The sequence below is a fragment of the Choloepus didactylus genome, chromosome 3, assembly GCF_015220235.1.
Source record: "Choloepus didactylus isolate mChoDid1 chromosome 3, mChoDid1.pri, whole genome shotgun sequence".
Taxonomy (NCBI): Eukaryota; Metazoa; Chordata; class Mammalia; order Pilosa; family Megalonychidae; genus Choloepus; species Choloepus didactylus.
The window spans coordinates 2,469,167-2,494,767 of record NC_051309.1 but is presented as its reverse complement, the minus strand read 5'-3'; the positions used below and the strand labels follow the sequence as shown (position 1 = coordinate 2,494,767).

The 25,601-nt window shown below is 58.7% G+C and overlaps 1 protein-coding gene across 5 annotated transcripts in view; it reads left to right on the top strand.

The window, feature by feature from the left end:
* The window catches only part of ZFYVE28 (zinc finger FYVE-type containing 28), a 109,411-nt gene that overhangs the window by 31,421 nt on the left and 52,389 nt on the right, over positions 1–25,601 (top strand). For 3 of the 5 annotated variants that reach the window (XM_037829269.1, XM_037829270.1, XM_037829267.1), the window contains 6 exons: positions 3,558–3,698; positions 5,409–5,546; positions 8,489–8,691; positions 10,204–10,293; positions 11,359–11,448; positions 22,735–22,836. In XM_037829269.1, coding sequence (XP_037685197.1) covers positions 3,558–3,698; positions 5,409–5,546; positions 8,489–8,691; positions 10,204–10,293; positions 11,359–11,448; positions 22,735–22,836 — 764 coding nt within the window. Of the gene's footprint in view, positions 1–3,557; positions 3,699–5,408; positions 5,547–7,851; positions 8,305–8,488; positions 8,692–10,203; positions 10,294–11,358; positions 11,449–18,099; positions 18,363–22,734; positions 22,837–25,601 lie in introns of those variants that run through there. The other 2 variants (XM_037829272.1, XM_037829271.1) reach the window with 2 other exon arrangements.

Here is a 25,601-nt window from a genome sequence, read left to right as displayed (position 1 = left end):
CTTAAACTTAATCCCTCCCCGTGGTGTGGACCCCGGGTAAGTCGGAGCTTTGGGTGAGGCGACTTCAGTCAAGGGGGGCCCAGCCCCAGCAGGACGGGCCTTAACCTTGGAGGCCTTGGAGAGAAGCCACAGGGAGAGAGGCCACGGAAGCAGCCGGGAGCTGGAAGTCACTGGAGACTGATGAAAAGGTAGAAGACGCCGCCATGTGCATCGTCACGTGATGGGAAAGCCAAGGAGCCCCAAAGACGGTGGCAGCCGGAGGATCCCAACCCGGGAGGAAAGCAGCCTTGTTGCCTCGGAAACCGTGCACCAACAGCTTCCTGCTGTGAAGCCGGCCCATCGCGTGGTATTTGTTTTAGCAGCTGGGGAACTAGACCAGAGAAGGACCGCTTGTTATGTTCTGAGTCAGTGCGTCTGTACTGGTCTGGAGCTGACATGTACCCGAGGAAACGCCATGTTCTTTTAATCCATTTTTATAGGTGCACATCTACCGTGGGTGGGACCTTTTGATGAGGTTGTTTCGATTGAGATGTGAACCATCCATTCAAGGTGGGTCTAGCCCTTTACTGGAGTCCTTTATGAGAGGAAAAAGCCCGGAGAGCTCAGAGAGACAGAAACACCCACAGAAGCCGAAGGAGCCCCTGAAGCCAGAACCTGGAAGCAACGAGCAAAGGCCCAGCAGCCGTCACCACGCGCCTTTCCGTGTGACAGAGCAGCCCCGATGCCGGCAGCCTGTCTTCAGAGAGGGTATCCTCTTGTGGAGCCTTAATTTGGGCATTTTCATGGCCTTAGAATTGTAAACTTGTAAGCTAATAAATCTCCTTTGTAAAAGCCAACCCGTTTCTGGTGTACTGCATTTTGGCACGTTTAGCAAACCGGAACAGTGTCTGACTTCCGCCCCGTGCGCCTGCCCGAGGGTGGACCCCGGCCTCCAGAGTGAGGAGCACACTGGGGTTGTCACCGTTTGCCTCTTACGCTGCGTACTTAGAAACGGACATTTAGCACCAAAATACTCCTTCCGGATGCTGTTCATCAGGACAGATTTAACGTTGTAAGTTGTGTTAACCCACTTCCTGGGACCCCTCCCCGGAGGTTGGGTCTCACGTGCTGCCCGGGGTCTCGGGAGTGGGTGACCGACACAGTCAGTAAAAGTCTCTGTCCTGGCCGCCCAGCACCGCCTGAAGTGCCGCCCGAGGGCCTGGAAAGCTGTTCCAGGTAGAACCTCATTATTGAAGCTGCACGGGCTTTTTGTGTCAGGATAAAATAAGGATCGCTGCCAGCGTGTTTATGTTTGTTTCCTCTGACCTCTTCTGTCAGGGGTGTGATCATGGCTGTCTTTTTCCTGGCGGCCAGCACGTCCGTCCTTCTGGTTCTTGGGCCTTTCCCCCAGTGCCCGCGGCCCGCCCGGTGCGGAGTTTGGAAAATGCTCATTGTTCGTGGCCATGAAGAAGGCTCAGCTCCCCGAGTCACCGTGGGATGGGGGCTTTGAAGCGTGTTTGGTTTGAAGCCCATTCGGCATCAGAAGTGTCCTGGACGGGATATTATTTCTCTGAACCCGGCCACCACGGATGGCTACGGAGGTGTCCTGCATGCTGGGCGTTGCTTGGAGGAGGTGGAACGGCATGGAGGCCCAGGCTCCAGGGGTTCCTTGGGGTGGCTGGGGGTCCTCAGGGCCCTCAGGAGGCTTGAGCCAACCCCAGGAGCAGCTTCTGGAGAGTTGTGCAAATGGGTGCATTTCATTCCGACCTCCGACTAAGGGTCACTCCCAGGAATTTGCAAAGTGACCCTGGCCAGCAGGGGCTGCCAGCCCTCCTGGGGTGACCCCGGGGGACGTGTCGGGGCCCAGGACCATGGAAGGCGGGAGGCGTCCGGTCGCCGCAGTGGTGCTGGGTGGGCGGAAGCAGGGATGGCTCAGGCGCCTCTGCCCCACCCAGTGCCCCAGCATGTGCCGGGTGCAGCCCCCAGGGCGGGCGGCTGGGTCCTTCCTGCCCGGCTGAGGGGAGGGGCTTGGGCAGCATCTGTCGGGGAGAAAGGAAGGCAGGCAGGAGAGAAGGAAGGAGGGAGGTTGGAGGGGACACGGTCACGTTCCCTGCACACCGGCCTCCCCACGGTCCCGGACTGGCTTCTGGCATCTCCCCGCTGACCCGGGACCGGCTCTGTGGCCGGAGACTGTGGGGTCATCTCCAGGCTCACGTGGACAGTCCTGGTTCTCATCAGTCACCGAGAATCCGGGTGGCACATACACCCCTTGGCCAGTCTTGGGGGCTTGGGAGTGGGGTTCAAGGCTGGCGAGCTGCTCGTCCTGGTCCCCAGAAGTGGGGGCAGCACAGCCGCTTCGGGGACTGGGGAGCCAGCAGCCCCCTGCCAGCTGCTGCGCCTTATCTGGGGACCCTCCGGGGGCTGGACCTTGTCTTGGCTGCCTCGCGAGCCAGGTGCTGGGGGATGGCCGTGACCGAGGGCCCTGTCGGCCGAGGAGACGCTGCCCGGGGACAAGGCCGTTTGGCCGGGAGAGCCAGACGCCAGAGGGACAGAGGAAAGCGCTTTGATGGGGAGCGTGTTGCAGGAAAAGGGAAATGACAAATTGTGGAAACAAATTTATCTTATATCCAGCAAAATATAGGTTATAAGGCTCCTATTTGCCAATTCTTAGGTTGACTGATGGGTCACTTGGGGGTTGATTTTGTGGTCACGTATGTGTGTACTGTGTGCTGTGAGCATGTGTGTGAGTGCATGAATGCATGTGTGCGAGTGTGACTTTGAGTGTGACGTGTGTGTGTGCGTGATGGTGCAAGCAAATCCGCTCGCCCGTGTGAGGCCCGTGCCTCCCTCTCCATCTTCCCGCACACCAGGGGGAGCGCCCTTTGAAAAACTGCGTCCGAGGCTGCACCCCCCTCTCCGCTGGCTCCCCTGGGGCCCAAGACGCCAGGCCCGGTGACCAGGAGAAGGCCGCTGCGGGGGGCTCGTGGTGCCCGGCAGCCCAGCCTTGGCTCCGGGTGATGGACGCGCTTCCGGAACCAAGCTGAGCCGCCTGCTGTCTCGGAGGAGCGGGCACCCCGTGGGGATGGGGTTTCCTGCACAAGGCGCTGGCATTTCCTGGCTTTATGGAGCCCGGGTGACGGGGCTGAGGAGTTCCTAGAGCACAGGGCGCGGCAGAAGGTTTATCACGACCACGATGGTCAGACGTCCTTCACTTCCATCGAGCGAGACGCTGTTGTCACTCGGCCACGTCCTTCCGTGCTGCCCCGACCACTTCAGCTTCATGAATAAAAACAGACTTTTCTAAAAGCAGATTTCATCACTCCACGGCCCCCTGCACCCCACTCTTCTGAGAGCCTCTTTGCCGTGGGTCCTCCGCCGCAGAATGTTCTAGGAGCATGGCGTCTGGGGTGGAGGGGCTGTCGCTGCAGCCCTAGTGGGCTGCTCACACCCCTGCACAAGGCCCCTCCCGGATGCCCATCCCTGGGGTGGAAGGTGGGGGCTCCGCAGACAGAACTGGCGGGCGGCGGTGGGCAGCAGGCCCCGGCGCCCCCACTTACGCCCTCACCGCCTCCCCACAGAGGGGGGACCCACAGCTGCTGGCGCAGTTCTACTACGCCGACGAGGAGCTGAGCCAGGTGGCCGCCGAGCTGGACAGCCTGGATGGACGGAAGGACCCGCAGCGGTGCACACTGCTTGTCAGCCAGTTCCGCGCCTGCCAGGTGAGGGGCTTCGCTGGGGTGGGGGGTCCCCAGCATGGCCCGGGGCCTGTCCTCTGTAAACCTGGGGCTCGGCCATCTGCTTTGGGGTGCGAAGGGGTCCCCGCCCTGTGGTCCTTTCAGCCTGGATGGAGAGACAAGTCCGAGGAAAGGGACGACTCCGAGCAGGAGGCCCCTGGGGAGCAGGGGAGGTGGTGGGACACTGCAGGGAGGGACAGGGGCTGAGGGTCCTCCCCAGCCCCCACCCCATGTGCTGCCTCGGGCTCTGGGCTCCTTTTCCTTCGAGCAGCCCCGTGGCGACCTCCACCCACCCAGTGTCCATTAGCTGTTCCCACAGGGGTCTCGGGCCCTCGTGGGACAGGCCTGGGGGGCCCACATGGGTCCCAGCTCCCAGGAGCTTGTTGGCATTTCTGCTGGGGATCCCTGTGGAGGCTGAGGAGGGCCCCCCCTGAGACGGAAGGCCCCAGGGTAGGGTGCTGACGGGCTCTGAAGGCCGTCTGCACCCCTGTCCACCTTTGAGGGAGGAGGCCGCTTTGGGGAGGGGGCTCTCTTTTCTCCTTATGCCCCTCCAACCTGTGGGGGTGAGTTTTTGAACAATGGACTTGGTGATAAAGTAGGGTTTTTATTGAATCTTGGGAGGTGACGAGGCGTGGATGGGAGGCCTCTGGAGGGGTGTCAGGGGTGGGGGTGGTCTGGGCCTTGGGGTGCCAGGCTCTCGGGGGCTGCAAGTTCAGTGGTGACTTCCAAGACGGACAAGGTGCTTCTCAGTTTCCTGTGAGTGTCATCACCAAGGACCACTGCCCGGGGGCCTCAGACCATGGGGTTCACGCTCTCCCACTTCTGGAGGGGGGGAAGTCCCACATCTCAGCGTGGGCAGGCTCCTTCCGGCACCTTCCAGCTTCTGGAGTTCCCTGCTGGAGGCTGCACCGCCCCGTCCCCACCTCCGTCGTCACACCTGTGCAGCTGCTCACCTGTGCTCAGTGTCCGTTTCCGAGTCTCTCTCTCCTTCCAAGGACACCAGCCATTGGTCTAGGCCCCCTCGTCCAGTGTGACCCCATCTTCACCCGATGCCACCTGCAAAGTCCCTGTTTCCAAACAAGGCCTGTTCACTGGGGCTGGGGGTCAGACCTCCAACAAGTCAATCGGTCACGGACCCTGTGCCCTGGCTCCTGGGGCTGCTGGGGCAGGGTGGGGATTTGGCTCCCAGAGGGGACCCCGACATCATCCAGGGCCAGGTGCCCTCGCTGTGGGCAGGTCGGGGCGACGGCCACACCTGCTGCCGGTGGCTGCTATGTGGACACACCTGAGGAGCAGTCTCGTGATGTTCACGACAGAAACACGGCAGTTTGGGGATGAAAATCAGATTCTTCTCTGCCCTAAGAAATGCACGTGCACACGTTCCGTGGGGTCACCGAGGCCGCTGGGAGCCTCAGTGTCGGCGGGGGTGGGGGCAGCTGCTGCACCGGGGGGTCCACACAGCAGCGCAGAAAGCTCCCCAGACCCGTCCTCAAACGAGAAGAGAAAGCCACGGAGCGAGGTGCACGGCAGGGACCCTGGATACGTGCAGGTAGAGCCCGAGTGCGGAAAGGGAGCGTCACGCTCCGGATCCTTCTGGAAGGACAGCAGCTGCAGAGCAGGGATGTGTTCCCGTTTCACTGTCGCCGTCTTCGCAGGACGCAGCGTCCCAGCGCCGCCCCCCCATTCCTGTTTCAGGACAACGTGTTGAACGTCATTAGCCAGATCATGGACGAGTGCATCCCCCAGGACCGCGCCCCGAGGGACTTCTGCGTCAAGTTCCCCGAGGAGATCCGGCACGACAACCTGGCCGGCCAGCTCTGGTTCGGCGCAGAGGTGTGGGGGGGCTGCCTCAGGCAGTGGGCGGGGCTTCCCCGGTAGTGGGCGGGACTGCAGAGGTGGTGGGCGGGGCTTCCTTAGCGAGAAGGGCTGAGAGGTGGCCGTGGGCCAAGTAGTGGGCAGGACTGTGTGGAGGCGATGGGCGGGGCTTCCCCATGCAGTGGGTGGGGCTGCCTCATGTGGTGGGTGGGGCTTACCCCACACAGTGGGCGGGGCTGCTTCATGTGGTGGGTGGGGCTTACCCAGGCAGTGGGCGGGACTGCAGAGGTGGTGGGCGGGGCTTCCTTAGCGAGAAGGGCTGAGAGGTGGCCGTGGGCCAAGTAGTGGGCAGGACTGTGTGGAGGCGATGGGCGGGGCTTCCCCATGCAGTGGGTGGGGCTGCCTCATGTGGTGGGTGGGGCTTACCCCACACAGTGGGCGGGGCTGCTTCATGTGGTGGGTGGGGCTTCCCCATGCAGTGGGCGGGGCTACCTGGGTTCCCCAGCCCTAAGTTGACAGGGGCAGCAGCTGGGCCTCTGCGTCTGTGTGCACCTGCTGTAGAGACTCAGGACCCCGTGTGTCCTCCTACAGGGGTTGGATCCACTGTGCCACCTGCTCCCTGGTGATGTGGCTCTCAGCCCTGGGCCCACTCCCCCTTCAGGGTCTGGGGAAAGCCAGGGCCCATCCCCCACCCCACCCCACCCCCACTGCATGAGCAAACACAAGAAGTTTTGTGTGTGATGTTCATGGGTTCTGAACGCGGCTCTTGTGGCCATCGTGCTGATACTGAAGCAGCTGCCTCAGCCACCCGCTGTGACAGCAGGAAGACTCACTCTGTACCCACCATGGCCAGGGCTGTGCTCAGGGCCCTGTGTGAGGGCTCTGAGCCTCACAGTAACCCCCAGGAGGACACTGAGGCACGGAGCGGGAGGCGCCTGCCCCTGTGAGGTGGCCCAGCCCTGCTCTCTCCCCTGGGCCTCGAGCTCAGGGCGTTAGGGGAGGAGGGTCTGACCTCTGATCTCCACTCCCTCCCGCTGACCTCTATCCCCCGTCCTGCTGACCTCTGTCCGCCCACCACTGCAGCCCCAGGCCTGCATCCCCGCCTTGCCATGAGCTCCTGGAGTGCCTGGGCCCCCCACTACCCCGTCCCTGCATTACAGGGCCAAGGAGGTGGATTCTCTGCCGGATGCACTCAAATGACCAAGCCCTGAGACACCGCGGTTTCAAGGAGAGGGTTTATTGCTGGGTGTGAAGCAGGAGAGCAGATGGCCTGTCAGCCCAAAATCTGTCTCCCTGAACTGCAGTGATTGTGATAGTTTTATAACATCAAGAGATGGGCAGGTTTTAGGATGATGAGCACAGTGGGCCCAGATGATGTGATTAGAGGTGATCAAATTGTTGAGCCTGCGCAGATTGGCTACATGCTTCGTCACAGAACGTACATAAGAAAAAGGCGGCCTCAGTGTGGTGATGGGCGTGGTTTTTATTGTTATAATGAGGTGAAGGTGACTTGCGGGTTAGGATCTAAGGTCCTGCGCATGTCAGGCGGCCCAAATTTGGTTAGATCCAGCCTCGGTTAGCAAGATAACTTTGGACTTGGGGTGGTTGGTTCTGGGCTGACCCGAGGCCCTTCATTAATAAACATTAGGAGCTGTCTTTGGTGATCATAAGACTCTAAAGTCAAAAAACTGAATAAATGGGTACAAGTAAGGGTCAGTCATAGGGTTTTACAATCATAGAGCACAAGATAAAGGCTCTACAATCATTATCAGAGATCAAGGCAGCTGGATCAGGGTTGAGAGATTTCAGGGGTTCTCTCCCTCTGTCTACTCGAATACACCAGAAGGTAAAAAGGAACATGTATGTCATGACTCAATCATCACAATCACCCCTTAAATCCTAACTTCTCGGTTGCAGCTGCGTCTCCCACACACCCTGCTCCCTCCAACCCTCTGCTTGGGATGTGCTCACTGGGTTCTGTTGTTTGTGGGGGTTCCTGGCACACTGTTCCTCCTCCCGGAGCCTCAGCTTTCACCTCTGAAAGTGGGGTGCTGGGGCTCAGCAGCTGAGAGGAAGGGGGGTGGGAGGGCCTATCTCCGGCCACGGTCCCGGCACCTGTGAGCTCCGACCCCCTCTGGGGTGAGGCCAGGGAAGCCGGCTGCCTTTTCACTCTGTCGCCCCCGAAATGGCTTCCTGCTTCCCTCCTCTGGATTATTTCTAACAGGGATTGATTGGTTTTGCCCCATATCTGTTGAGGCAGCTGTCCTGTGGCAGGTGCGATGAGAACAGCTGAGATAGCGCAGCCACGACAGGCAGCGTGGGGGGTCGGCTGCCCTCACCCCCTCCCCGTCCCGAGGGCACTGAGCGCGTGAAGAGGGCCGGGGTAGACGCACACGGGGCATCTGTTCTGGCGAAAGCAAGTGTCTTCCCGGGAGCCTGCTCCCGGGCCGGCGGCTCATCCGGGCGGGTTCTGGTGCAGAGGGGCCCTCCCAGCCTGCCCGGGAGCCGGGAGCTGACGCAGGGCTCTGTGGCTTCTAGAAAGGTCGGTGTTTCCAGCAGAGCCCTTGGACCGGCCGTGAGCGGGAGCCGCGTGCCCCGGGGCTGTGGTGGTCCCTGCTTGGAGCCCCCAGACCAGAGGGCCTTGCCTCGGCCCCCCCTCCCCTCCTGCTCGTCTCACGGGGTCCCCGCCACACAGACACTTGTTTTTGCCGCCATGATCGCTGTGAATTCAAGAGGAACTTTCCCAAAGGGTTCCAGAGAGCACGGGTGTCTCCAGGTGGGAGCAGTCCTGGGGCCTTCGAGACCCCTGCCCGGAGCGGGACCTGCCTGTGTGTGTGTGGGGGGCCACACCGCAGGGGGCCCGGGGCCCGGGGCCTCTCCCAGCGCGGGCCGAGCACATGGGGGGTCCGGCCCCCAGGAGGAGCCGCGGCCGCGCCGCCCTGACCCGGCCTCGCCCGCAGTGCCTGGCCGCCGGCTCCACCATCATGAACCGCGAGCCCGAGAGCACCGCCATGCGGCCGCTGGCCAAGCAGCTGACGCGCAGCCTGGAGGACGTGCGGGGCGCCCTCCGCGACCAGGCGCTGCGGGACCCGGGCGCCTACCCTGAGAGGCTGCGCCACGCGCTGCGGCTCCTCGACGAGCTGTTCGCAGAGTTCGAGCTCAGGTGACCGCAGCCCGGGGAGGGGAAGGGGCGCTGAGGCCAGGGGGGCCTGTCCGGGGGCCGGCAGGGGTGAGCCCGGGCAGCTGCAGGCCGAAGGGGACCCCAGGGGCCCACCCCCCACCGTCCCCCCGCCGCTCCTGACGCCCCGAGAAGTTCCTGCTGGTGAACGTTGGCCACAGCTCCACTGCCCCCCACAGCCTCTGCCTCCTGGCTGCTCCCCTCTGACCTCCCACCTCTGACCTCCCACCTTGCCGGCAATGGGCTTGCTGGTCCCCACTTGCTCCCTGAGGGTCTCTCTCCCTCCTTGACCCCAACCCGGGACCTCGGAGTGGGCGGGTGCCCGGAGGAGCTTGATGCCCAGGGGGCTCTGCTTGGTGGCGCCCACGGCCACCCCTGCCGCCGGGAGCACCCCGGGGACGCTGAGCTGAGCTCGAAGGAGCGGTGGGTGTGCGCAGCCTTTCTGTCACCAGCCCACACTCCTGGGGTGCCAGGTGGGGTCTGGGGGCACGGTGCCAACAAGGTGGAAACGGCCTCTGCCCTTGGGGCCCGCGGGCACCCCAGCTCCAGGGAGGAGGGTCAGGCGGGCGGCACCCACCAGGGCAGAGGAGGCGAGAGTGGTTTGCACAGCACCCGCTCCCCACCTCACACACACACACACCAGCACACATGCCGACACGCCCCTCTCCACACACCAGCGCCCCGAGCCCCACTGGGGCACCCCCTTCGTGCTTCCTCCCTCCTTCCCTCCTGCCCCGCGGAGCTGTGGACCCTTAAGTGGCCGCACAGATCCCTCTGCCCAGCACAGACCCCTGACCGCCCTGCCCGGGGTCCGGGGTTCCACTTGCCACCTGCCCCCTGTCGTGTCCTGGGGGGCAGGGAGGGCTGGGGCGCCCCTGGGGAGGGACCCTGGGGAGGCCCAAAGGAAGGGTGGGGCAAGCGCACCACCTGGAGGCGCGGGGGGCCTGGGCTCAGGACCCCACCCCAGGGCAGGCCGGGCCCCCACCCTCCAAGGACCCACCGGGCACTGGGGTCCCGGCCATTGGGCCTATTTCCTACTTTCTGCTTTTCTTGCCCAGAGTTTCTAGAACGAGTCTTCCTAAGAAGAAGAAACTAGAGTAATGATTAGCTTAGAAGGAAAAAAGTGTTCTCAGCTGGGTGACAGCTGCGCACACCCACCGCGCCTTCGAGCTCAGCTCAGCGTCCCCGGGGTGCTCCCGGCGGCAGGGGTGGCCGTGGGCGCCACCAAGCAGAGCCCCCTGGGCATCAAGCTCCTCCGGGCACCCGCCCACCTGCTCCATCGTCCTGGATTGGGGTTGAGGAGGGAGAGGGACCTTCGGGGGTTCCTGGGGCTGGGCTGGGCCGTGGGGTCCAGGGGGAACCTCATTTTAACCCGTCAGTGGTCCCGCTGGGAGGTGTGTGCTGACGGCTCTCGTGGGGCCGTGGCAGCCAGGGGGGCCGTGGGTCTGGGTGGAAGCTCCTGGCAGGGACGGTCACCAACCCCTGTGCTGCCCGCAGCTACGTGTCGGCCATGGTGCCCGTCAAGTCCCCACGGGAGTACCATGTGCAGCAGGAGGTCATCGTGCTGTTCTGCGAGACGGTGGAGAGGTGAGCCCCTCAGGGCCCCCGGGGCGTCGTGACAGCCCCTCCTGCCCCACCCCGGCCTCCTGCGTCTGTCCACGGTCCCCACTCCCTGGACCCCAAGGGCAAGACCTGTTGAGGAAGGGGGTGCACCAGAGGACGAGGCTGCGGCAACTCAGACACCAGGGGCCTCCCTCCATGGGGGTGCTGGGGGCGGACAGGGGGCACCAGGGAGCCGGGGGAGTCTGTTCCGGCCTAACCCCAGCGGAGGGAATGCCCCTCACCCCCTCACCTCCTCACCCCTCACCCCCTCACCCCCGTGAATGGGCTCCGCTGGCTTTCACGTCTGCTGAGTGCAGGGTTGGGGTGAATGTTCGGTATCTGCTTTCAGTCCTTACAGAGAGCTGTCCGAGTTCCTAAAGGGCTTTGGGGCTAAGATTTAACCTAGGAGTTTTCTGTGCTATGGTCCTAGATAAAATTTTTGATGCCTGATATCACATTGTGGTTTGCTTTTTAAAGGCATTATCCGTTGTTTATGCTTCGAGAGGGATTTCATATACCAGGAAATAAGTTGACAGAAAATGCCCTTCCTTTGAAAAATCGTGGCGCCAGCCAAGGTGCCCGTTGGGTGCAGATGGAGCAGGCCGTGCGTGCTCGCCGGGAATGAAAGTGCATCTCAGGGAGCAGTGCCGCTTCTCAGGGAGCGTTCAATTGTTTGGGGCGATGTCTTCGTTCCATGCTTGTTCTTGGCACTCGAGTTGTTTGGTTTCCTGGGCAGCGAAGCTCCTGACTCGGTTCTCCTTTCGCCGTTGGGTGACAGCGCGGGTGTCCTTGGTGTCCCCCTGCCCCTTCTCTGCACGCGCACCCGGGGCAGCGGTGGGAGCAGGCAGGTGTGCAGACGGGGAGGCCCAGCTTAGCCACCGCCGCCCCGGAACCTTCCAGAGCGGAGTCTGGCGGTTTCCTCTGGGGCAGCCCTCTGTGGTGTGAGGTCCGGGCTGGCTCACGCGGCCTGACCCGGACGCGTCTCCCTCCCGGGGCTCATCGGGGCGTGGTGGGCGGCACCCTGGGACCAGCTCCGCTCTCTCCCCGCAGGGCCCTGGACTGCGGGTACCTCACCCAGGACATGATCGACGACTACGAGCCGGCCCTCATGTTCACCATCCCGCGGCTGGCCATCGTGTGGTGAGTGTCCTCCCGGGGGTCCCCGGAAAGGGGCTCTTCAGCCTGCAGAGAGGGCCCCAGCCGGGCCTGCCGCAGTCCCCCCTCAGACGGGGTCTTCGGCTGGGCGCTCGCGACCCCCTGCTGTGGGCGGGTTCACTCCCAGACGGGGCTCCCGTCCCCTTCCGCTGGGTGAGGGGCCCCAGTCAGAGGACGGAAGGAGTGGGACGGGCTGTGGGGTGCTCAGTGGAGGGGAGGTGGCCTCGCGGGCACCTGGGGGCAGCGGAGCAGCTGGGCAGAACGTGGGGACGGGTCCTTGGCTGGGGGTGCCCGTCGGTGACACGGACGTCAGTGAAATCTCCGGGGACAGTGTGGGGTGCACGGAGGCCAGGATAGTCGTGCAGGGACCCGCAGCAGTGCCCTGGGGCCCTGGGGCTCCCCGCTGTGGGTGATAGGGCAGAGGAGGGGCCACAGTGGGCAGCCTGGCTTCCGGGGATGTGGACGGATAGAGGCACTTCCCTAATGGCGGGGACCCGGCCTGGCTCTGTGCTGTGGGTGAGAGGAGGGGGCTGGGGGGAGGGAGCCAGGCCGGAGCCCACTGCCCCTGCCCAGGAGCCTCTGGTGGGAGAGGCTGAGGAGAACTGATTTGCTCAGGGGGTGCGGGGAGACGCCTACAAAGCTGTGGGAAGGCAGGAGCTTGGGAGCCGCGGCCCCCTATGTCCCCCCATGTCGGGGGAGCCTGCCCAGCCAGCCTCTCCTCCTGGGTCGGGGGCCAGGTGGGCAGCGCGTCGCCCGTGTCCCCAGCCGCCTGCCTGCTGGGTGCTCTCGCCGGCCATCTCTGGACACTGCCCGGCCCGGGGGATTCTCAGCCGGCCCCTCTTTTTCCGGCTCCAGCCCCCTGCCCGGCCCTTTGTTATGTTCCTCTTGTCTCAGCAAGTTGTCGTCTCCCTTCCTAAAGCCGACCGGTCAGGAAAGGCAGGAGGGTCCCAGACTACCCCTGGACCCCGGGACCTGAGACTGACCTGCACCGGGAGGCAGGAGCAGAGGAAGGTCCCTCCAGGCTGGCCGAGGGTGGCCCGTGGTGAGCCGTCCTGGTGAAGCGCCGTCCCCCCCCGATGGGGCTCGGGGTGAGCGTGTGCCCCCCAAGGGCTCATCCTAGCGCCAGGGCCTGTGAAGGGACCTTATCCGGAAACGGGGCCTGGGCAGACGGGACCAAGGTAAGAGGAGTGGTGGGCAGGTGCCAACCCCACAGGACTCCCGTCCTTACGTGCAGAAGAGAGAGCCAGAGGAGGGTGGAGAAGGCCAGGTGAAGACGGGCACACGGGAGGCCACGTGAAGACGGGCCGAGCGCAGTGACGCAGCCGCAAGCCTGGGAGTGCTGGGGCCCCAGGAGCTGGAGGGGACAGGATGGCGGCTCCCCTGGAGCCCTTGGGGGGAGCCCTGCCCCCCACCCCTGGATCCCAGGCTTTTGGCCTCCAGAGCTGCGAGAGGATAAATGTTTCTAGTCCCCGGTTCGTGGTCCTTTGTCACGGGCTCTGGGGATTCCTGCAGAGGAGGCCCCCGGGGTTTTGTTGTGTTGTTTTCTGTCCAAACGCCTCTCCAAGGCCAGGCTAATTTTGAAGAAAACGACGTGTGTCTTTGGTCATTGCTCCCCTCTCTCGGTTCCGGGTCCCGCCGTGGCGACGCGTCTGTGTCCCGGGGGCAGCGTCGTGCAGCCTGTGCAGAGCTATGTCCTGGTGGGTCGGGGCAGCCGCGGCCATCGGGGGACCAGGCAGCGTCCTGGACCCCGGGGACATCACGGAGGGACCCCTCAGGGGCTACGAGGACGCGCCCCGGGGGCTTGTCTTCGGAAGGGGCACCCCGCAGCCAGGGCTCTCTGGGCTCAAGCTCAGCAGCCTCATGCTCCCTGCGCCGTGACGGCCCCGCCGGGGGGATTGCCCGGGAAAGCCCCTCGGCCCTCATTCTTCATTAGCCTCCGTCGCCGCTGGCTCCCAGCGGGGGCCGCGGGGCCCGGGAAGCAGCCCCTGCCCGGCCAGGCCCACCCCTCCCACACCGTCTCCCACAGGACGGGCTGCAGGTCCCACTGGGCCGATCCCCACACCTCGCTGCTCCCCGAGTGCGTGAGCCCTGCTGTTTCCGGCTCTCGTGGTCCTCTCTGCTGACGCCCGAGCCGTTGCTCCTCCTTCTGTCCTTCTGGGGGGTCAGAGGATGGAGCCCCTTGTCCTGGGCTCTGTCCGGGTGTCCCCTCCCCGAGGTCTGTCCGGGTGCCCCTCCCTGAGGTCCGCCCAGGGGGTCTCCACCCCATGGACTCCCCTGTGTGCATCGCCCCAGGAGGCTGCCGCAGAGGGTTCCAAAAGCTGGTTTGAGGACAGGGCTCGGGACAGGGACCCTCTGGGGGGCAGAAGCAGGGGGAAGCTCCCAGGGCAGGTGGCCTGGGAGCAAAAATCCAGAAGCGTGGGTGGGAGAGCAGCCCGTGGTGGACTGCAGGGTGGGGGGCACTGCAGGCGGTGGGGGGCAGCAGGTGCGAGGGGCCATGGCTGGGGACGGGTGCCAGGTGGGTGAGTCTCCGGCACCTTCCTGGAGACAATGCACTCTCGCCGAATCGTGTCTTTGTGAACTGGGTGTCTGTGGTTCCCAGAGGCCCCCCGGGAGCTCCGAGGGCTGAGGGGGAGCGGGGAGGGGTGGGGGAGCTGGGAGCCGCCCAGTAAAGGCTGAGCACTGGCTGCGTCCAGGCCCCCACTGCACCCAGCACATCGGGGAACCAGGGCCCCACAGGGCGAGAGGTCGTGCAGAGCCTGCCCTGGGGAAGACGTCCTGTGGCCTCCAGGAGTGGCCTGCTGGGCAAATGTGGTAAACTGAGGCCCGGGAAAGGCCAGGCCAGAGCCAGCCGGGCACCGTGCAGGGCATCTGTGGGCTGGTGAGGGCTGTGGGGGGGGCCTGGGGGTGGGGCAGTGCCAGGCTCTCAGCGGAGCACAGAGGCTGGGGCTGCAGGACGGCGCCCCCAGGACCCCTCCATGCCTGCCTGGCACTCAAGAGCTTGGCCCTCTGCCTGGGCACTCGGCCGTCATGTCCCTGCCACCTGTGGGGACACGCAGGACCCGCGTCCTGGGGGGAATGTGTGGGCAAGTCCAGACTCCTGGTACTTTTAGGACCCTATAATTAAGGGGTAAGCAATGGAACGAGGCTGCCGGGTCCCGTGGACCCCCGGGGCCCTCCTGACTTGTCCCCGCAGCACGGCCCTGGTGGCTGTGGCCTCGGGGGCCCCTTCTCTCCTCCTGGGCCCCCCGCCTCCCTGATGCACCTGCTCCCGGTGAGCTGGCCAGGGCCCTGCCTCTGAGCACTGGCCTCGGCCACAAGGGCAGCCCCCGCCCACCTCTGTCTCCGCGCCCGGCTCCGCTGCTCATCCCTGTGTGCAGAGCGAGGCGCATCCCAGAGTCCACCGTCCAGGGATAGGCTCCCCCCGCCGCCCCCGCCCCTGCTCCCTCCCCCCGCCTCTCCCCCTTCCCAGCCCCTCCCATGCCCGCCCCCTCTCCGCCCCCAGCCTTTCCCCTCCCCTTTCTTAGAGCTTCTGACCCTGTGTCCTGTCGCCAGGGAGGTCCCGAGGCTCCACCATCAACACGCTCAGAGAAGCCAGAAGCTGCCCTTCTCACCCCTGCGCCTCCCAGGGCCACGGCCCCCCCTCCCCTCGGCCACTGGGCACCATCTCACAGGCCCGGCCTCCTCCCTGCTCACCCCGAGGGACCCTTTCAGGACTTCCAGTGGCTTCTGTCTCTAGAATAAAAGCCACGTCCTGACAGTGCCCTTGGCCCAGCCCTGCTGGCCTCCCCACCTTCTGCAGTCACCACCCCAGGGTCTCCCCCGAGGTCCGTGGCCCGCCCTCACCCCCGAGTCTGCGTGGGGTTCCCTTCCGGCCACGCCCTCCTGGCTCCCACTGCACCCCTTATCCTGCGCTGCTCACCCAGGTCCTCAGGGGGTTTGCCCAGCCAGCACCCCGTGTCACCTCTGTTTTTCGGGCAGCTTTGTTGAGCTATAAGCCATGCCCTGGTCCGCCTGCCCCTTTAAAGTGGACAGTCCAGTGGCTTTTAATGCATTCACTGTCGGGCAGCATCGCTGCAGCCAACCTCAGAGTGTTCTCCTCACCCCAGGAAGGCAGCCCCAGGCCCCTCCCCAGCCCTGGGCCACCGCTAACCTACTTTCTTAGAAGACGAGATTTGCATCATTTTTCCGTTGCCCTGACAGCGATGGGTTCAGTAACAGACTGACCCGTGCTCCCCACAGGCGGGTCTCTCTCCTCACCGGCCCCGGCCGCGAGCCCGGCTGCAACACAGTGATCAGTCAGGGGCCTCGCGGTCAGGGTGGGCCGTGGCCAGGACGACCCGGTCCCCACACGTGGGGGCAGTCAGACCCAGGGGCAGATGGGCAGAGGCCCGGGAGCTGTGGGTGGCCGGGAAGCCAGCCCCCGATGCCAGGCCCGTGGACCCCTGGGGCTGGACTTCCAGCCGCAGAAAGGGAAACCGTGGACCCCGTGGTCTCGGCAGCTGGTCGTCAGGACTTCCTCACGGCCACCCTAACAAAGGATGGTTCTTGTACCTGACGGTGGGTGCTGCTACGGCAAATACCTAAACATGCAGAAGTGGCTTTGGAATTGGGCCCTGAGGAGAGGTGGATGTCAGTAGTGAGACTCAGAGAGGAGAGGTGTGATGGTTAGGTTCATGTGTCACCTTGGCCAGGTGATGGTGCCCAGCTGTCTGGTCAAGCAAGCACTGGCCTAACCGTTGCTGTGAGGACGTTTGAGGCTGGTTAATAAGCCAACAGGCTGGTTTATTAAATCATCAGTCAGTTGACTGCAGCTGTGACTGATGACTCACCAAAGGGCGTGCCTTCCACAATGAGAGAATGCAATTGGCTGGATTAAATCCAATTAATCAGTTGAAGACTTATAAGCAAGACAGACAGAGGACCTTCACTTCTTCTTCGGCTGCCCAGTGAAGCATTTCCTGAGGAGTTCGTCGAAGTTGCCGGTTCGTTTCCTGAGGAGTTCATCGGACATCTTCCTTGGAGTTGACAGTTTGCTGACTGCTCTACAGAATTTGGACTCGTGCACACCCACAGTTGCGTGAGTCGCTTTTACAATTTGATAGTCAGAGACACCTCTCCTTGATTCCGTTTCCCTAGAGAACCCTAACTAATACAAGAGGGGCGGCTCAGAGAAAGCTCCCATCAGCTTAGAGAACACGCACCGCCATGGACAGCAAGTCGACAGGTGTGAAGGTGCGTCCGGGAGGCCTTAGAGGGACGTGGCGAACGTGTCCGGGAGCTGGGAGAGGGGAGCCTGGTCTAAAGTGGCAGAGAGCGTGGCGGGATTGTGCTCTGCCGTAGGATGGAGGCAGGACTGGCAAGCGATGAACCTGGGTATTCAGCTGAGGACATTTCCAAGCTGCGTTTGGAGGGGTGGGCTCTCGGTGTCGGGGAGCGCGGCCACGGCCCTGGTTCCTGGGGCGGGTGGGGCAGCCGTGCCCGAGGCCCGGAGGACAGAGTGGCCACGGATGGCCCGTGAAAGTCAGGAGGAATTTGCCCCTCTGGTTTTCAGACCCAAGTGGGACCCATGACCCTGTTTTCCCTTCTAACGTGTCCCTTTTGGGACGGGAATGTCAGATCTTTGCCCATCCCACCATTACCTTTTGAAAGCAGGTAACCTGTTTTCCAGGTTCCACAGGTGATGAGGATGGAAGGGTTTTGCCCTGGGATGGCCCCTACCTGACTTAGGTTTCAGACAGAGAGCCGAGGGCTTCAGGACGCCGGGGAGGGGGGACGTGCTGTGCGTGTGTGAAGAGTGTGCGTTTTGGGGGTCCCGAGGGTGGACAGTACAGACTGAGCTGTGTCCCCACAGGACATGGCAGGCTCCAGCCCCCAGCACTGCACACGTGAACCCATGTATAATTAGGACATTTGAAGAGATTAGTTCAGGAAAAGCCAAACTGAATTGGGCCTTAACCCACTATGACCTGAGTCCTTACGAGCGGACGTCTGGACACAGCAGGAGTGAGGAGGAGTCGGGGTCCCCAGCGAGCCACCCCCAGAACGTGATGGGCTCTGGAGAAAACCCAACCCTGCTGACACCTTGGTGTGGGACCGACCACCCGGGGGCAGACGGGGACAGGCCCGGCAGCCCACGAGCCCCGGCGGGCAGGGTGTCCTCCGCTCTCCGCAGGGCCAGGCGCGTGCTCACACGGCGGTTGATCTGACAGGTGCACATACACGTATTAAAAAGATTTTCACCAAAGTATTATTTGTAACCATAAAAATTTGGGGGTGGGGTGGGAATCCAGAGTTAAGGGATTGAGTAGAAATCCTTCAGTGGGGAGTTCTTGCTTAGTGGGTACAAGGTTTCTGTTTGGGGTGATGAAAAAGTATGGGTAACAGCTGTTGATGACAGTTGTAATTCACGTAATTGGGGCCACCGAGTGGTGCACTCAAAAACGGTAATGGTAAATTTAATGGCTACCACTACACAAACTGATGATGAGCCAGCCTCTAATACCACGTTGGAAAAGGGTCCCTCAGGCCATGGGAAAATGCTCCCGAAATATTGAATACAAAAAATTGTTGCAAATAGTATATGCCACCACCTTACACAGTTTCTTAACATCTGGGCGGTGGAACTTCTGTAAACAGGTATCTGCAGCGAACGCTGTCGTGGAAGAGAAGGCCGCCATGCGCCCTTCCGGAGGGGAGCCCGGCCGAGTGCCCCCCACCCGGGCGAGCAGGACGCAGGGCAGGCTCCCTGCTCTGAGCTCCATCACGCCGTCCGTGTCGGGTCACCCCCCGGCCCTCCTCGTCGGCCGTGTGGACGGGCCAGTGGGGCGTAGGAAGGATGGCAGGACACCCAGGGGCGCCAGCCTGTTGGGCAGCGGCCACACCAGCCCTGCGAGCTCCCGCGACAGCCTCCTGCTCCCAGCCGGAACCCCCTGGACCCTGCACCTACAGATGGTGGCATGGGCCCAGCTGTGCCCATAGGGCTGCCCCCCCCCACCTACCGCGTCCCCACCTGTGCCAGTCAAGGTGGCACACACAGCCTCGGGGTGGGGACACAGGCAGCCTGGCCTTCCACACGCCTTCTCTCTGTCCCGCCTACCCCGGGTGCTCCAGGGGCACATCCTGGAGCTGCTGGGTGGAGGACTCAGCCGGCGAGGAGCACAGAGTGCCCCGAGGGCCACAGGATGTGGGAGGGGACGTCCCTGGACCCTGGGCTAAAGCCTACAGGACGTCCTCCCATGCTCTGGCTGGCCCTGCCCTCCGCGGGGGCTCAAGATGCAGCCTCTTGTGACACCCAGGCCCCCTGTGGCCACCCAGCATGCCAGCCAGACCCCTTCAGGGGCCACTGCCACGGCTGCAGCCCCAGGAGTGGGGAGGCAGTGAGGCCTGTGGCTGGCCCGGGGTGTCCAAATCCGTCCTTCTGCACGTGAACCCCCTGCCAGGAATAAACAGCCCCCGTCACCCAGTTACATTTGCCAGCGTCTCGACTAAATTGGGTGTGTTACAAAGGAGCTACCAGGGCTCTGTGCTGGGTGGTGATGCCCGAGTGCCTGATACTGGCGATAAGCCCAGCACACCTGCAGAGTGCCACTTCCATCTATGCATGAGAGCCCACAGGTGCTCTTTTGCCCCCACGATGAGGAAGGCAGAGAGCAGGTGCTGTGTTCATAGGTGCACGGCCCCAAGACCCAGGAGAGCTGAGCCAGCAGGTGCCTGAGACCTGGGATCAGGCACCTGGGGATGGTCCTTCAGGGATGGTGCTCCAAGGACAGTGCTCCAGGGATGTCCTCCAGGAGTGTCCTCCAGAGATGATGTCTCAAGGACAGGTGCTCTAGAGATGGTGCTCCCTGGATAGTGCTCCAGGGATGTTGCCCCAAGGGGAGGTCCTCTAGGGATAGCGCTCAATGGACGGTGCTCCATGGATGTACTCCAGGGACAGTACTCCACGGAGAGATCCTCTAGGGATGATGCTCCAGGGTTGGTGCTCCAAGGCTAGTGCTCCAGGGATGTCCTCCAGGGACAGTGTCATGATGTTGGGCTATCATCACCACCATCCATTACCAAACCTTTCCCATCACCCGAACACAAACTCTGTCCCAGTTAAAATTTAACTCCCCATTCTTTAACCCTTCCCTGGCCCCTGGTAACTGGTATTTTAATTTTTGACTATGAATTTGCATATTCTATTTATTTCATGTAATTGAGACTATACAACATTAGTCCTTTTGAGTCTGGCTTATTTCACTCAATGTAATTTCTTCAGGGTTCATCCATGTTGTTGCATGCATCAGAATTTCATTCCTTTTTATGGCAGAATAGTATTCCATTGTATGTATATAACCACATTCTGTTTATCCATTCATCAGCTGATGGGCACTTGGGTTGTTTCTACCTCTTGGCAATTGTGAATAATGCTGCTATGAACATCGGTGTGCAAATGTCTGTTTGAGTCCCTGTGTGCCTGTTTGTATATTTATGTCCCCCAGAAAAGGCCATATTCTTTAATGCATTCTTGTGGGGCAGACATATTAGTGGGGATTGGGTTGGAACCTATTGGTTCAGTGTCCATGGAGATGTGACCCACCCAACTGTAGGTGATGACTCTGATTGGATAATTTCCGTGGAGGTGTGGCCCCACCCATTCAGCGTGGGCCTTGTTTCGTTTGCTGGAGCACTGTATAAGCTCAGACAGCAGGAGCTCACAGCTAGCTGCAGCTGAGACAGACATTTTGAAGACTGCTGTTGGAAGCTGATGCAGACATTTTGGAGAACGCCATTTTGAAATGCAACCTGGGAGCAAGCAGATGCCAGCCACGTCCCTTCCCAGCTGACAGAGGTTTTCCGGAAGCCAATGGCCTTTCTCCAGTGAAGGTAACCTTTGTTGATGGACACTTTATGGCCTTAAGACTGTAACCTTGTAACCAAATAAACCTCTTTTATAAAAGCCAATCCATTTCTGGTGTTTTGCATTCTGGCAGCATTAACAAACTAGAACACCCTGCTTTCAGTTCATTTGTGTATATGCCTAGAAGTGGGATTGCCAAGTCAATAGTAATTTTATACTTAATTTTATGAGGAACTGCAAAACTGTTCCCCACAGTGGCTACACCATTTTAAGTTCCCACCAACAATGAACCAAGTGTCCTACTTCTCCACATCCTCTCCAACACTTGTTGTTTTCTGTTATTTCCCTAATGGCTAATGATGTTGAGATCTTTTCATGTTCTTATTAGCCATTTGTGTATCTTTGGAGAAATGTCTATTCAAGTATTTTACCCAATTTTTAATTGGTTGGTGTATCTTTTTGCTGTTGAGTTGTAGATTTTTAAAATATATTCTGGATATTAAACCCTTATCGGATATGTGGTTTCTAAATATTTTATCCCATTCTTTAGTTGTCTTTTTACTTTTGTGATGACATCCTTTGATGCACGAAAGTTTCTAATTTTGTTAAGGTCCCATTTATCTATTTTTTTTGTTTTGTTGCTCATGCTTTTGATATCAAGTCTAAGAAACTGTTGCCTAACACCAGGTTATGAAGATGCTTCCCTATTGTCTTCTAGGAATTTTATAGTTTTGGTTCTTATGTTTAGGTGTTTCCATTTTGAGTTAATTTTTGAATATGGTGTGAGGTATGGGTCCCCCATCATTCTTTTGCATATGGAGATCCAGTTTTCCCAACACCATTTGTTGAAGACACTGTTCCTTCCCCATTTAGTGGATATGGCACCCTTGTCAAAAATCAATTGACCATACATGTGAGGGTTTATTTCTGAACTCTCAACTTGATTCCATTGGTCTGTATATCTGTCGTTATGCCATTACTATGCTGTTTTGATTACTGTGGCTTGGTAATAAGTTTTAAAATCAGGAAGCGTGAGTCCTCCAACTTCGTTCTTCTTTCTCAAGATGGTTTGAGCTATTTATGTCCCATTACCCTTCTATATAAATTTGATGTTTGGCTTTTCCACTCCTGCAAAGAAGGCTGTTGAAATTTTGATTGGCATTGTATTGACTGTAAATTACTTTAGTTAGAATTGATATCTTAATAATATTTACTCTTCCAATCCATGAACATGAAATATTCTTCCATTTATTTAGGTCTTTGATTTCTTTTAGCAATGTTTTGTAATTTTCCATGTATAAGTCCTTGTTTTAGTTTCCTTGGCTGCTCAAGCAAATACCATGCAATGGATTGGCTTAAATGATGGGAATTTATTGGTTCATGGTGTTGCAGCGAGAAAAAAGTCCAAATCAAGGCATCATGAAGGTGATGCTTCCTTCCCAAAGACTGTGGTGTTCTGGGGCTGGTGCCTGTGAAGCCGGGTCCTGGGCTCCTCGGTCACCTGGCGATGCACCTGGCGGCCTCTCCTGCCCCTCCCTTCTCCTCCGCGTTCTGTTGACCCTCAGCTTCTTGCTTCCCGTGGCTCTCTCTGTCTGAATTTCATTCTGCTTACAAAGGACTCGAGATAGGATTGAGACCCACCCTGATTGGGCTGGGCCACATCTTAACTGAAGTCACCTCATCAGAGGTCCTGTTTACAAGGGGTCCACACCCACAGAATGGATTAATTTAAAAGCATGTTTTTCTGGGGTATGTTCAGCTCCAAACCCCCTTGGTCTCTTACATCCTTGATTAAATTTATTCCTAAATATTTGATTCTTTTAGTGGCTATAGTAAATATAACTTTTTAAAATTTCCTCTTCAGATTGTTCATTACTAGGGTATAGAAACACTACTGATTTTTTCTTAGTGATCTGGTACCCTGTCAACTTTGCTGGATTTGTTTATTAGCTGGAATAGCTTTGTTCTATAGTTTTCAGAACTTACTATAAATAGAATCATGTCATATGCAAATAGTGAAAGTTTTACTTCTTCCTTTCTATTTCGGATTCCTTTTATTTGTTTTTGTGCCTGATGTTCTGGCTGGGTTTCCACTGCAGGGTTGCACGTCAGTGGTGACAGTGGGCACCCTTGGCTTGTTGCTGGTCTTGGAGAGAAACCTTTCAGTCTCTGCCGCTGAGAATGATGTTCGCTGTGGGTTTACGGATGTATTTTTAATGGTTATTATATGATCACTCAAATGAACGTAAGCCAGTCACCTTCAACAGGTGCTGAAGCTTCGGTTGTAGTTTCGCTGCTTGTTTGTTACCGGATTTAAGATTCAGCGCAGAACGGTGGAGGAGAGCGGGCGGCGGGGGCGAGGCGGGGGTCCCCGCCCGGGCCCGGGTCTGCCGCGGCTCCCGCCCACCGCCTTCTGTTCTTGGCTGCAGCGGCCTCGTGGTCTACGCCGACGGCCCCCTGAACCTGGACCGCAGGGCGGAGGACACGTCGGAGCTGTTCCGGCCCTTCCGCTCGCTGCTGCGGAAGATCAGGTGGGGCGGGGGCTCGGGGGCGGGACTGGGCGACTGGGTGCAAGGGAGGGGGCTCGGGGCGGGACTGGGCGACTGGGTGCAAGGGAGGGGGCTCGGGGGGCGGGACTGGGCGACTGGGTGCAAGGGCGGGGGCTCGGGGGCGGGACTGGGCGACTGGGTGCAAGGGAGGGGGCTCGGGGGGCGGGACTGGGCGACTGGGTGCATGGGAGGGGGCTCGGGGGCGGGACTGGGCGACTGGGTGCAAGGGAGGGGGCTCGGGGGCGGGACTGGGCGACTGGGTGCAAGGGCGGGGGCTCGGGGGGCGCAGGGGCAGGCGGGGGGAGGGGAGGGGGTGTTCATGAAGCGAGTGCTCTTTCGTGCAGGCGTGCATGACCAGGCATCATCTCTCTTTAAAAAAGTATATATATGTATGGACAAAACTTCTGCTTTGGGACAAAGTGTCCCGGGTGGCACCGGCCAATTCTCCAGCCACAGCAATGAGAAAATTTGAAAAATCATATTTTAAAGGGATCCATGGCTGTGGAAGTGAGGATCAGGTAAACGAGACTTCCAGGGAGGGCAGAACTTTGGAGAGAGCTGGCAGCCTCCGGGCATGTTTCCCGGGGAGCATTTGGTGACTCCGGCTGGGTACTGCAGCCCAGGCGATCAGGCGGAGGGCTCTGCTGGGAGGGAAGGACCTAGCTGCAAGGACTGGGAACTCTGGGACGCTTAGCAGGGACCCCCCCGCCCCGAGCCTTCCGAGTCGGGATGGAGGCAGAAAGCTCCTAAGGGGTCCTGGTTTCGTTCTGCTGTTCTGGGGGCCCAGGAAACCCCAGCGGGCCCTGGGCACTCTGCCAGTCCCTGCAAGACTGAGCCCAGATTTTGGAGCCACGTGGAGGCTGAGCTGGAGACTGCTGGGCAGAGCTGGGCCCCTGCGGACTCCCAGGGAAGACAGAAACCCGCCAGCGTAGCACGGTGGGAACCAGACGGAGACCCCAGTGCAGCCCCCACCAGCTCAGCTTCCCAGAGAAGGGCGACAGTCGCTCCCCCACAGCAGCCGCCTGACAGGGAAAAGAGGAAAACTCTCTCTGGTAGAAGAAAACATCACCTGGAACCTCTATGGTTCTTTCATACCCAGTGTCTCGCATATAACCCAAAATTGCTAAACATGTAAAGAGGCAAGATAATATGATTGATGGTCAAGAGAAAAGCCCGATAATTTATGCAGCCTGCAGAAGCTCCAGATATGAGAGTTTACACACAAGGACTTTAAAACAATTATCATTAATATGTTGAAAAAATAGAAGGGAATTAGATAAATTTAGATAAGAGGATGGAGAATTTAAACAGAGAACCGGAATCCATGAAAAATAATCAAATGGCCTTTCTAGAATTAAGAACATTCACAATCTGAAAATAAGAATTCAGTAGATGGGTTTCATAGTAGATTGGGCCCAGCAGAACACAGAAGGAATGAACTTGAGGACAGGTCAATAGAAGAGACACAACCAAAGCACAAAGAGAAAAAACAATGGGAAAACAAACAAACAAACAAACAAGAAATAAAACAAAACAGAGCCTAAGCAATAAGTGTGACTTATTCAATGTCCTAACGTACATAATTGGAGTCCCCCAGGGAGGCCACAGAGAGAGTGAGGCAAAAGCAATATTCGAAGAATAATGCACAAGAATTTCCCAAAACTGATAAAAAATATCTAGCCACAGATTCAGGAAGCTTAAGAAAACCACAAGCAAGATAACACAAAACTACCAGGTATAGCACAGTAAAATTGCCAAAAACAAAGAAAAAAATCTTAAAAGCAGCCAGAGAAAAAGGACACATAACTTTGAAAGGAATGTAAGATTGATAGCTCTTTTAAAATGAAAATAAATAATAAATAAATAAAAGCTAAAGGCAGTGGCACAGTATCTTTAAAGTGCTGGAAGAAAATAGCTGCCAACCAGAATTTAATAACTTGCAATAAAAATCCTTCAAAAATGAGTGTGAACAGATATTTGCACACTGATGTTCATAGCAGCATTATTCACAATTGCCAAGAGATGGAAACAGTCCAAATGTCCTTCAACACATGAGTGGATAAACAAAATGTGATATATACACACAATAGAATACTACATGGCAGTAAGAAGGAACGATGTCGTCAAACATGACAACCTGGATGAACCTTGAAGACATAATGCTGAGTGAAATAAGTCAGACAGAAAAAGAGAGATATTTTATGTTACCACTAATGTGAACGCAGTGAAAAATGTAACATAAATTTTTATATTGTAGAATGTAGAAGACTTAGAGATAGACAACAACTAGTGAAGGGGGAACGATAATCTAATAAGAACAGATAAGATATGGAGAGTAATCTTAATAATATGGGAACACTCAGGAATGACTATGATTTGTTAATTTTCTTGGGGTATGGTAGGAACATGTTGGAAGCAATGTCGTTATTTTAGGTTGTTTTTCTTATTCCTTTGTGTTGTTTTGTTTGAATTTTTTTAATTTTTTGATAAAGTTTAAAAATGAGTGTGAAATAATGGATTATTCAGAAAGTCAGAATTGAAGGAATTTGTTACACAGCAGCCTGCCCTTAAAGAAAAGCTAATTGGAGTTCTTCAGGTAAGGAAAGTGATCTCAGCTGGAAGAACGTGATATTGGCTAACAGAAACGAATACTGTCTGTACAAAGCAGTTATCATGTCTTGTGGCCTTTAATTTATACATAGCACTAAAATGCCTGATGGCAGTGTTCTAGTTTGCTAATGCTACCG